Below are 13,141 nucleotides of genomic sequence, written 5' to 3'. Positions count from 1 at the left end.
TATAAACTTTCTGAGGATAAGAACCATCTTTTTGCCTTTCTTTGTGGTATCTAACACTTACAACAATGCCTGGTACATAGCTTGTAATAAATGCATTTTGACTCAACTAATTTTATCTATTTTGTACATGCCAGTTTTAATATCTGATTTTATAAAAGCAGTGACTACAAGAGACTGTATCTATGTGAGCACTGAGGCATCCATGTGGCCAAGGAGGCAGGCACACAAGCTGGCTGTGCATTGGGGCACACTAAACCTTGCTGCAATGACCATAAGAAAAAATTCAAGTAACCCTTGCGAGGAGTCTTATATTGAAATAAATGAACCTTTTGCTATCGTTGCTGCTGTAGAAGCCAACTTAAGTATTTATAGAGGTTAGCTGAGCAGACTTTAAGCTTCAGTAACCATTAATCAGTGGTTGATTTTAAAATGGAAACAAGAATTGGCTCCTGCTGCAATCTGACACTAGAGAAATATCTTCTGTATTTAATTAAATTAATTGATCTGAGGAGCAGCTAGGTGGTGCAGTGGATAGAGCACCGGTCCTGAAGGCAGGAGAACCTGAGTTTAAATCTGGCCTCAGACCAAACACTTGACACTTACTAGCTATGTGACCCTGGGCAAGTCACTTAACCCCAACTGCCTAAGCAAAAAAAAAAAAAAATTAATTGATCTGAAATTCTGCTGGCAAGTAGTATAACATAATAATAACAGCAATAGACATTTATACAGTTATTTAAATTTACAAATCCCTTTATATATCTTCTCTGCTTCAATTCTCACTACAAACCAGTGAGGTGGGTACTAAAGGGATTATTGACTGCTTTAGAGATTGGATAACTAAGACTCAGATAAAGTGACTTGTCCATAGAGCATCAGAGGTAGGATTTAAATCCAGGTCTCTGCTACCCAAAAAAAATCCATTACTCTTTCCAGGTATACCTAGAGTTACACCCAGGAAGGAAAAGAAAATATTTAACGCATTTTTTTCTGTAAAATTTAAAATTCTCACTAATTATATCATTAGCACAATTAGGACCATGTCTTATCTGAGTCTTGCTATTTATGCCTTGTCTACTATAGCAGAAGACTTCCACAAACATCATACCATTCCCACATTGGCCTATCTATAAAGTCAGGGTTAAAGCCCTTGGAAAGATTCCTGAAGTAAGAAGAGAGTTCTGTGGCAGATAACTCAGTTCAGCCTTGGAGTCCTTTCACTACTGAAATCTAGACATTCTTTTCCCACTTCTTTTTCTAATCATTTCTTTTTCTAATACCCCTCAACATCTGCTTCTACAGATAGTTCCATTAGATCCTTGATTCCAAACCAAGGTGAACTTGTGTCCATGACAGAAGGAACAGCTGTGTTTGCTGAGGCACTGAGTGATCTTTGCCAAATCAAGAAATGCTAAGCACATACCAAAAGGAGGTCAGAGGCAGAAAGATAGGTTCCACATACACCAAAACACTGCTTGTAGTACTTTTTGTGGTAAGAACTAGAACAAAAGTACTAAACAAATTGTAGGAAGTAACTGTAACAAAAAATTATTCTTCTGGGAGAAATGTGTATGAAGACTACAGATGAGCTTAGGAAGACTTACATGAACTGCTACAAAGTGAAGCAAGAAGGACCAGGAAAACAATATGCACAATGATAACAATAATATAAACAACCCCAATTTAAACTGAATGCTTTCAGCTAAGCTTGAACACACAGACACAAAGAAGAGATATGAGAAAGCAGTACCCTCCCTTTTGTGAAGAAGTAGAAGATCATTATAAAGGTGAAAAAAAAAGTCCCAATTTTCAGAAAAAGGGGGGAAATGGAGTCTGTAAACTGTGACCGGTAAGCTTGGCTTGTATTCCTGGCAAAATTCTAGAAAAAAAAATATTAAATGAATGATTAGGGACATTTATAAAAGGAAGCAGTGATCACAAAGAACCAACCTGGCTTCATCAAGAACAAGTCATGCTACATTTGTTCATAAGACTGGATATGTTGGTAAGAGTGCTAGTATGTCATGAGAATGGTTCAATTGCTTGTAGTCAAATAATGTTGAACACACATTTAAAAGACAAATTATGGCAAACTCATCTCTTTTTCCTTATGACAGATATACTAGACTGGTTTGATCAGAGAAATAGGGTAGATCTTTTTTTTTTAACCTGTATTTTTAGCAAAGCATTTTTGGCTGTTGTTGTGGATGAAATGTAGAGATCCAGGACACACAGTAATATAGTTAGATGTAGACCTGATTGAAGGGATATACCTAATGAGTAGTTATGAATGAATTGCTATATTTTAGAAAGGACACTGTAAGCTGGAAAGAATCTAGAGGAGAGTAGCCTGGATGGTAAAGGACTTTGATTTCTTGCCCTATGAGGATTGATTAAATAAAAAGGGGATATTTAGCCTGGAAAAGAGAAAACATGATATTGGAAGAAGAGGAATTCAGTTTGTTCAGATTGGCCCCTGACAGCAGAACTAGAAACAATGAGCAGAAATTACAGAGGCAAATTTAGTCTTTATGTAAACAAAATTGCCTTCTAATTGGAGAAATGCAAAAATGGAATGAGCTGCTTTGAGAAGTAGCCTTGCCCCAATTGGAAGCACAGAAATGACAATCAACAAATACTCGCTGAGCACCTAATGCCCATTAAATGCATGGCACCATGCTAGACATGGTGAAAGAATACAGACAACTATCATTTCTTACTTTAAAAAAAATATTTATTCATAAATCTGTTTCAGGACATCATACAAACTCCCAATCATCCTTTAATATATAATTCTAGAAAAAAATATACCCCAGAAATGAAATCATAAGTATCATCAATAGTTTATTGAACATACATCATCCTTTAACAAACCAGAAAAAAAAGAGAGACTAAAATTTAACATAGCAAGTATCAGTCCAATCATTCTTTAATGTTGTTTTACTTAACTGTTTCCTACTCTAAACAAACTTATGTAGTTGGGGAAATAAAACATGTATTCAAAAGTTTCCTTATTTGGCAAGTGCTATCGGAGTTAGGAAAAAAGAGAAATCATTGTGAGTTGGAGTAATCAGGAAAGACTTCATGGATGAAGTGAGATTTCAAGAACTTGCAAGATAATTAAGAAGACTTAAACAGATGAAGAAAAAAAGACATTCAAGGTGGGGGGGGGGAGAATAAAAAGCAAAAACATAGAGATGGAAAAGTACCTCATCCAAAGTTCCCTACCACAATAAAAGCAGAACCACCAGTCATGGTCTAAAAGAAAAGACAAAGGTTGAGAGTATAAAGTCCTGGGTTCTTGTCTCATTAAATGTATTCCATTTAATTTAACAAGCATTAAACACCTGCTATTTGTTAGAGTAGGGGCAGCGAGGTGGACCATGAGCTGGGACTGGAGTCAGGAAGACTGGAGTCCAAATCTAGGCTCAAAGACTTACTAGCTGTGTGACACTGGGCACGTAACCTGTTTCCTTCAGTTTCCTCATTTGTAAAATGAGCTGGAAAAGGAAGTGGCTAATCACTCCAGTATCTTCCAAGAAAATCTTCAAAGAAGGACATGACTGAAACAACTAAATGACAAATTTGTAGAGCACTGAGTTAGTCCCTCATGATACAATTTCTTCTCTCAAGGTAGTTATAGTCTAATAGGAGAGAAGGTATATGTATACAAATATCTCTAATACTTCCTACTAACATTACTATAATACAAATATATGTGTGTACATATATAAAGATTCAAAGATTGCATAGGAGATTAAACAAGAGAGGCATCACTTTCACCTAGAGAAAATAAGGGAAAGCTTTATGGGGAGTTAGCACCTGAATTATACCTTTATGGTTGGAAAGGATTTCATCAGATAGAGTTAAAAAGAATAAATTCAAGGCACAAGGGATTCTATAAGAAAAGAGATGGGAAAGGACTGGATCTAGTAAGGGAGTGACAAGTGGGGTCAGTTTGGCTAAAGGATAAAGTTAATTAAAAAGAGAAATCTAACATAAGACTAGGAAAGTGGGATAGAGTACAGCATGAATGGAGTTTAGACTTTATGCTAAAAGCAGTACAGAGTTATTAAAGATTTTTGAGTAAGGAATAACATGATTTAAGGAAGACTTTGGCCATAGGATATTTACATGTTCATATAAAATAGTTAAAATATCAGATTTATATATTTAGGGTGAGGGAAAAAACTAAGGCAGAAAGATCATTTAGAAGGTTATTGCAATAATCTTATCAGTAAGGTAATGAAGAACGGAACTAGGCTGGTAACACTGTGAAGGATAAGATTAAGAAAGATGTCTGGCCTCAGACACTTGACACTTACTAGCTGTGTGACCTTGGGCAAGTCACTTAACCCCAATGCCTCACCAAAAAAAAAAAGAAAAGAAAAAAAAAGATTAAGAGAGATGCAGAAGACCTGAGAGTAAGAATCAATAGGATTTGGCAACTGATTAAATGCAGGTGTTGAAGAGAGATGAGTCAAAGATGGTTCTCAAGTTTACTAGTAAAAGGTACTAACTAGCTCAGATTCTTCATCTATAAAATAGGGAATCTTGGGAACAATCCTTGTCCTCCATCTCTTATGACATCCGTCCCTCAGTAGGATTCTATGAGGGGAAAATGATACGCTAGATTAGAGAGCAAACTCAAAGTAGAACTTTGCTATAACACAACTCTAGATCAGAATAGAGTATAAAGGTAGCTTAATCTTGGACTCCACCCAAGAGGAGTTATTGAAATACCCAAAGAGCTTTAGTATAAGGGATTTTCACCTCTGAAGTTTCATGGAATAGGTTAGGTAGGACGATAGTGGTATAATGATGCCTTCATTTCTTTAGCCTTAGAGGGGAAAATATTCTCTGATAATAAGCAAAGCAACTTTGGACTTTCTCTGACTAACAAAACAGACCCACTTTTCCATATACATCTGTGAGGCTGACCTCTACTTCACAGACTGTGGGTTTGGGTTGTGAGGGGTGGGGGTGTGGGGGGGAAGGGGAGGGGGAAAGCATGATGTCACACCCAGGACTATATAAGGTACTTCATTAGGCTCTTGCAGACAGTTTGAAAGCAGCTGGAGAAAAAGAAATAGCATAGCCCTTAGTTACTGGGGAATTTTAAAATTTGCATTAAGTCAATCCTCACAGAAAACCAGTTGAATAAAATGCAACCTCAGCAGAAAAGCCAATCCATTCGACCTTTCAAGCAACGGAAAAGTTTAGGTACAGCTCAGGGGGATCCTCCTAGAGAGGTGGGAAACGAGGGGAAAGGATGAATACAGACTTCATTCATTTGTCTGATTAACTCTTCGTGTGCCATTTACACTTTTACAGCAACCAGAAAAGAGGAAGTTGCTGGGATCCGTGCAAAGTTCCCAAGCAAGATACCGGTAAGGAGGTCCCTGTTGTAGAAGGTGGGTGGTGTAATGGTACTGCCGTGAGCCCTGATCAGTAGAATATTGGAACAACCACAGAGCCCCGTGATATACCCTCCCACCAACTCCCACATGAACTCAGTGCTTACAGGCAAGGGATCGTATTCCGTTCCGCTCAGAAGGGAGCAGCTGGCCTTGGTTCAATTTATGTTTAAACGTTTTAACAGGTGATAGTTGAACGTTATCAGAAGGAGAAATACCTTCCCCCGCTGGACAAAACCAAATTCCTCGTTCCTCAGGAGCTGACCATGACTCAGTTTCTAACTATCATTAGGTAGGTAGCAAAACTAGAGATACCGCTCTCTATGTACGGGAGGGGTGGGAGGAGGCAGGGAGAGGACCGCTTTCGTGCTTCTCTTGGACAGGCTCTAGGAGGGGGAGTCTGTCTGTGATTCACCCTTTCTCTTCAGGGTGGCCAGGAAATGTTGAACTTGTACTTAACCTCTTGGAGAATCCTAGGTTGGAGAGCCCCAGCCTGAGGTACCTAAAGAGAGCATTACTTGAGTTATCCTAAAGTCACAGGTGCTTTTTTTTTAAAATACCTAACAAGACCTTTTTTTCCCCCCCCTTTTGGAATTTGTTCCAGAATTCAAAAGAAAGCTATCCAGAGCTTAGTGCAAGCCTACTCTTTCAAGTCACTCTGACTTCATTAAAAATTCATAACTACTTACTGTGTACTCTCTGTCTCCTTCTGTTTGTCTGGCTCCCTCTATATGTCTGTATGTATTTCTGTATGTGGCTGTGTCTTTTTGTCTCTATGTGTTTTCTCAGTATATGACTGTGTGTCTACACGTCTCTTCGGGTGCCTCTGTTGGCATGTGTCTGTATCTATCTCTGCATGTCTCTGTGCCTTAATGTGACTGTCCTTCTCTGTGTCTCAAAAAAAAAAAAATCCAGAGCACCTTAGAGTAGTAGTACCTGCTACCTCCACCATATGCTAGAGGATTCTATTACCCTTTTCCCTTACTTTCTCCATCAACAAAAGAAGGTAGAAGTGAAGGAACAGAAAACACAATTGCCTTCTTGAAACCAAGCATAAAGAGGTGGAATTGGCACACAGGATCATAGAACTCTAGATGGAATGGAAGTAGGAGGCCATCTACTTCAGTCCCCACATTTAACAGATGAGGAAACTGAGAACCATGGAAGTTAGATGGCTTGTCTGAAACCATACACAGAGTGAACATCAAAGTTAGGATTTGAAACCAGCTCCTCAGACTTGAGAGATAGTGTCTATTCCAATGACCCAAGCTTCCTTGGCTATCCATCAATCAGTAAACATTCATGAAGTACCTACTATGTGTCAGGCACTGTGCTAAGCACATCATCACCCAACATATAGATTCAATAAAAAGTACTTGAAGCTAAAAATAGATGTCTAGGAGCTAAGTAAATATGGTTTACTGTATAATTCTCCACCAAAAAAAAAAAAAAAGAAACTAGGGACTTTCCTTGGGAAGTTTTGTAACTTAAATAAGCAGTTTTCTCCCAACATCTCATTCAATGATCACTGCTTAAGCATCTATTATGTTAGAGGCACTCTACCAAGCAGCTGGTGCTACAAGCGTAACACCATAATAGCCTGTGCCAAAGAGTTTACCAAGAAGTAACAGTATCATGTGTACACACATAAGTGTAATGTAAGGCAGAATATGACTGGAATTTCTTATGCAATCTTATTCCTTGTGCTTGTATATTAAAATGCTTGTGTGAGCCAATGATGGTTAAATTCATAACAAAACATGACATTTTTAACAGGAATATACCATAAATGAGGTCAAGAAAATTAAAAAGGGAAGACAACACTCTCCTTATTTTTGGAAGGAGGCAGCAGTCGTATTGACTAGTTTGTGTTTTCCTTAGTATGGTCTTCCATATTATATTTGTGATTGGGAGGAAGCAGAGGGTTAATAATTAGAATTTTTTTTTCTGATACTAGGTCTCCCTATCTCACCCAGAAAGGAAGTGCAATTGCCAATCATGAGCTGACCTACTGTTAATTGGCACTGAAATTTTCACCTGCCTTGTTTTTCCCTCCTAGGTGGATCACTATTCCTTAAGCAGCCTGTTGGCCCTCTGTCCTAGATAAGAGTACTGGACCTGGAGTCAGGAATACCTGAATTCAATCCTGCCTCAGACACTTAGTAGTTGTGTGACCCTGAGTAAATCACTTCACCTCTCTGTACCTCAGTTTTCTCATCTGTAAAATGGGGATGATAATAATAACACCTACCTCCCAGGGTTGTTGTGAGGATATAATATTCATAAAGTGCTTTGCAAACTTTAAAATGCTATAAAAATGCTAGCTATTATTACTATGGTTATTGTTATCATCTTTGCACCATACTTGGTGTGGACACTCATGGGGCTTAAAGGCAGCCAGTGAATAGAGTGCTGGGCATGAAGTCAGGAAACCCTGAGTTCAAATACAGTCTCAGACACAGAGTAGGTGAGACTTTGAGGAAAATTACTTGACCTCTATTTGCCTCTGTTTCCTCAAATGTAAAATGGGTCACAGGGTTGCTATGATGGTCAAATGAAATTTTTTTGAAGAAGTTGGCACCATGCCTGGCACATAGTAGGCACTGTCTAAATTTTTATCCCCTTCCTCTTCCTTTAGCTCTGTTGTGGCTCAGAATTCTCGATTAACCAGCCTCAGTCTCTCTATGGCAACGATTACAGGTGTTTACCACCAGACGGTGACAGAATTAGAATTTGTCATCACCAGCTGCCAGCTCAAATGCCAACAGTGACTTCTCCCAAATTACGCTAGAGTGTTTAACAGAAAAAAATGGTTGTTTGTTTTAAATGTAGAGTTAAGGCCATAGGTTGAGCTAAACACTGGTGGCTCTCCTGGGTTTATCCAGGTGCCCAGTTTCTCTCCTTCCCTGAACATACTTGTTCCGATTTTAACAATTCTGACAGAAATGTTTGGAGGGGCAGAACTGAAATGTATTGGTTAAAGAGAGGACTTATAAGTTCATGGCAAAAATTGCTTGTTTATTTAACATTTCTGAGCAGTCTATGTTGTCTCTATTTTCTTTCTCAGTTAACTAGAGAATGGCCTTGCCCATCTTACCCAGATAATAGTAGACATAAGGATAGGGACTGTAACTGTGGTCTCATTTGCTATCAGGAAACTTCCTCTATCAGTGCAGGTCCAAGTGCTGAAACTTAAGAGTTTTAGAAGGCTCCCTAAAGTCCTAAGAGGTTATGTAACTTACCCAGGGTCACACAATCAGAGGCAGGATCTTAACCATGGGGTAGGAAGCCTTATGGTGGCTGTGGCTGCTTTTCAAAAGAACTTGATAGAAATTTTAATTACCAAGCTTGACCCTGGAAAAGAGATAAGAAAGAAGCTCCCCCTCCCCTACTTTGCAGAGGTGTGTGGGGGTGGGAGTGTCTATGAGTATGTAATATTGTATAAATGTCCTGATCAGGTTGATGTGTTGGTTGGTTTTGTTGAAATATGTTTTTTTTTTCTCCTTTGTTACAAAGGATAGATGACAAGCTAAAGAGGGAAGGGAGAAGGATATATTTGGGAATGAACATGATGTGGAAAAAAAAATTCAAATTTTTTAAAGATCATGACAGAAAGGCCCCAGTGTAATCTGGAGAAAAGAAGCTACGGTTGGAAATTAGGAACCCAGGGTTCTAGTCTCTGCTCTGCCACTAATTGTGTGACAACAGGAAAGAAGGTCAAAAGTATTTGTTAAGCATCTACTATGTGCCAGGCACTTTGCTAAACAGTCTACAAACATAATCCCATTTCATCCTCACAAAAACCCTGGGAGTTAGGTGCTATTTTCATCCTCACTTTACAGCTGAGGAAACTGAAGCAGACAGAGAGCAAGCTTACCCAGGGTCACACAGCTAGGAAGTGTCTGAGGCTGGATTTGAACATGGCCATGCCTAGTGTGCTATCTAATGTGCCACCTAGATGCCTTATAGACAGATCATTTCCCGAGTCTTGTTTTTCTCTTCGGTGTTATGAGGTGTTAATATTCGCCCTACAAGATTGTTCTGAGTCCCAGATGAAATACTAGATGTGAATATTTCCTCAAAAAGATAAAAGTGTCATATAAATATATGGTAGTATTTTAAGAGATGGTTACATAGATATTCAAATACTTGTTGAGCAGAATTAGTTTGGGTTGTATCCTCCATGGGTCAAGTGAAAGGAAACACAGGTACCATTAATGCTCAATCAACCCTTTAAAATGGGAGGGTTAGGGCAGCTAGGTGGTGAAGTGGATAGAGCACCAGCCCTGGATTCAGGAGGACCTGAGTTCAAATCTGGCCTTAGACACATAACACTTACTAGCTGTGTGGTCCTGGGCAAGTTACTTAACCCCATTGCCTAAACAAAATAAAATTAAATTAAAAAAAAATAAAAGACATAAAATGGGAGGGGGTACTCCTTTCTCATAGTGTACATAAAAAGCTCTGCAGTTGGAGTCAGAATACCTGGGTTCACAGTTATATTCTGCTCTTTATTATGTAACATAACGCGCACACACACACGCGCACACACACACACACACACACACTCACACACTTTTCTGGGTCTCAGTTTCTTCCATTGTGCAGTCAAAAGAATGCTTAACTTGAAGTCAGGAAAACTTAGGTTTGAGTCCATCCTCTAAAGCTGCTGAGTTATATGACCAAGGACAAGGAGCATCAGCTTCCTCCGTAGTAAAATAAGGCATCGAGGACATGAAGCAGAAAGGTCACTAGACTTATCAGGGAGACCCGAGTTCAGATCCTGGTCTCAGACACTTACTTAGCTATGTAACCTTTAACCCTCTTAACCTAGTTTTCTGTCTATAAAATGGGGATAATAATAGCACGTGCCTTTCATGGTGGTTGTGAGAATTAAAAGAGATCATATGTGCAAATGTTTACAATACTTAAAGTATTCTATTAAATGCTAGCTATTATCATTAAAACAGAAATAATAATAACATGTGTGCATGGTGTTCAATCATTTTCAGTGATATCTTACTCTATGTGACCCTATTTGGGATTTTCTTGGCAAAGATACTGAATATCTTCTCCAGCTCACTTTACAGAGGAGTAGTTGAGGCAAACAGGGTTAAGTGACTTGCCCAGGGTCACACAGCTAATACATGTTAGAGTCTAGATTTGAACTCAGGTCTTCCTGCCTCCAGCCTTGACACTCTAGCCACTGAGTCACCTAGCTGCCCCAATAATAATACTTAAAACTTCACAGTATTATTGTGAAAATCAAACCAGAGCATGAACAGCACTCCACAAATCTCAAAGAGCATATAAATGTTTTTGGTTTAGTTTGGGTTTTGTTTTTGTTTTTTGTTTTTTTTTAACCAGATCTATGATTTCATTGGTGCAGGAAATTCCTTCTGAAGGAAACTTCCTCTCCCAAGGCAGATCAGACCTGCTGTGCGATGCAGTCTTAGAAGGCTGCCTGAATCACTGAGAGATTAAATACAAATTCCTCATCCCAAGGTCGCTCAGCTAATAGGAAAAGTTTGAACTTGAACCCTGGTCTTCAAAACACTATAGTCTGCTCTCTGTCCACTAAACCAAGCTGCCTTCTCTAGCTCTTAATGATTTTTATATATAAAATGAAGGAACTGAACTAAATAATTTCTAAAGACCCATCTAGCACTAAATAATTTTATGAAAAGGAGGGCTCAGAACTCGTAATACCAACCTTGGACCTTAGATAATGAGTGTTGGGCTTGGAATCCAGAAGATGTGATTTCATATCCTGCCTCAGACATTAGCTGTATGCACTGGTCAGTTCCTTGACCTCTGTTTGCCTCAGTTTCCTCAACTGTAAAATGGAGATGATAATAACAGCACCTACCTTCCAGGATTATTGTGAGGATCAAATGAGATATTTGTAAAGGGCTTAGCACAGTGCCTCTCTCATAGTAAGTGCTTAATAAATGCATATTTCCTTCCTTCTTAGACCTGTAGCCTTTTGTATTCTCAGGCTTAACTCTATCCTCCCTTCTTGTCTTAGGAGTCGCATGGTTCTGACAGCCACTGAAGCTTTCTACCTCCTGGTGAACAATAAGAGCTTAGCAAGCATGAGTGTGACCATGGCAGAAATCTACAGAGATTACAAGGATGAAGATGGTTTTGTGTATATGACATATGCCTCCCAGGAGATGTTTGGCTGCCCATTACTCGTGGCCAACCCTGAGTTGCAGCGGAGCTTTGGCCCAGGCTCCTGCAAACACCTTCAGCCCACATCTGGTTAGGAGGTAACTGTCCTTTAATTGATTCAACAAACTCTGACAAGTGGGATTTGTTTTCTCCAGTGAAAAAGAGGCTGTGCTGCCATAAACTGAATAGAACCAATGAACAAAATCCAAGCATCTGTTTTGTTTTGGTCATTTAAAAAAAAGTGTAAAGCCCTTAGAAAATATTATTGTAAATCAAGCCTCTGTTTTTCAGAATGGGAATGGGTTACTTTATATAATGCCTCATATAATCTCATTGAAGAAGAGAAGAATGGAAGTTGAAATTGTTTAAATGACAAACACTTCTACAGAGTAGGGAGAAACTTGAATGGAGGCATCCTCTGTCCTGTGCCACACTTTAAGAAAAGACTATACTTAAATCCTCTGAGACTATAGAGAATCTCTGTCCTACAAGTTGTCTCTGCCTGGTTAAAAAAAAAATCCCTGTAGCTCAGGAAATCCTGTTTAAAACATATCTGCAAAGTTTGCATTTATTAAAGTTTTTGCTGGTTTATTTCAATAATTAATCATCTGGTCCTTTGTATTGCTCCCCACACAGTCCCAAATTCATGACTGCTCAAAATTCAAAACCATTTTTTAAAAATCCTCCAATGTCCAAACACCAAATCTGTACTACTACTGTGTAATCCCTGGCCACAGCTTTAAGTCCATCTTCTAGTCTCCCTGCTCTAATCAGTGCCTCCAACATGTAGCCTTTGAGACGTTTCACTTCTGTTGAATCGCCACATATGATGGCTTTATCTCCTGAAACATCCCTGCTCCTTTAAACTACTTGCTTGAATTGCTTGAAAACTTACCAAATAAATCACTTTGGTGGTGTTATCAGGACAAGCCCCAGTTCGTTTTTTGGTTGTTTTTTTTTTTTTGAGGGGGAGGGGGACAAGGTTGGTAGTGGTAGTTATTTGTTGGCTTATTTTAAAGTCTGTTTCAGGAAAGGACATCATTCTCAGAGAGTGAGTTTCCTGTCCAATATCCATTGTTGGACACCTGAGAGATTTCTAATGACCCTATCCATCATAACATTAAACTAATACTACAATCTCTAAATCTTTCCAAATATAGGGATACCTTGGCCAGGTATTTTTAAGTTCATTTAATGCTATTTTTCCTGCCCTGCCTTCCTCTTTCATTGTTCTGTTCTTACAAACAGAATCTCAGAGTCAAAAGGGACCTCAGAGATCATGCAGGGAACCTGAGTCCTTTCTTACAACATACTTGATAACTGGACTTCCAGTAGCCACGTGAAAACTTTCAACGAGGGGGTAACTCACTACCTTACCAAGGCAACCCATTCTACTTTTGGATAACACTAACTACATCCATGATTTTCTTTACATTGTGTCATTTTAAAAGGATCAAGAGATATAATTTCTGGGTAATTTAATCATTTTATTAATAATGCCTCATTTTAATAAGAAGATGGTCATTTGGCCATCTCTCTCTTAGGCCAAA

At 38.8% G+C, this 13,141-nt stretch overlaps 1 protein-coding gene across 1 annotated transcript; it reads left to right on the top strand.

Annotated features, from left to right (window-relative positions):
* Positions 1-5,116: 5,116 nt before the first annotated feature.
* On the top strand, positions 5,117-12,241 carry LOC114050206 (microtubule-associated proteins 1A/1B light chain 3C-like). The gene is made up of 4 exons (XM_027871844.1): positions 5,117-5,223; positions 5,335-5,390; positions 5,603-5,709; positions 11,446-12,241. Exons 1-4 carry the CDS (start codon positions 5,166-5,168, stop codon positions 11,684-11,686), a joined length of 462 nt encoding a protein of 153 aa, XP_027727645.1. The 5' UTR covers positions 5,117-5,165; the 3' UTR covers positions 11,687-12,241.
* The last annotated feature ends 900 nt before the right edge of the window (positions 12,242-13,141 follow it).

This window comes from Vombatus ursinus, unplaced genomic scaffold, assembly GCF_900497805.2.
Source record: "Vombatus ursinus unplaced genomic scaffold, bare-nosed wombat genome assembly UNPS02014798.1, whole genome shotgun sequence".
In the NCBI taxonomy this organism is placed as follows: domain Eukaryota; kingdom Metazoa; phylum Chordata; class Mammalia; order Diprotodontia; family Vombatidae; genus Vombatus; species Vombatus ursinus.
Note: the sequence above shows the minus strand (reverse complement) of the source record. Positions and strands in the feature narration are given on the sequence as shown.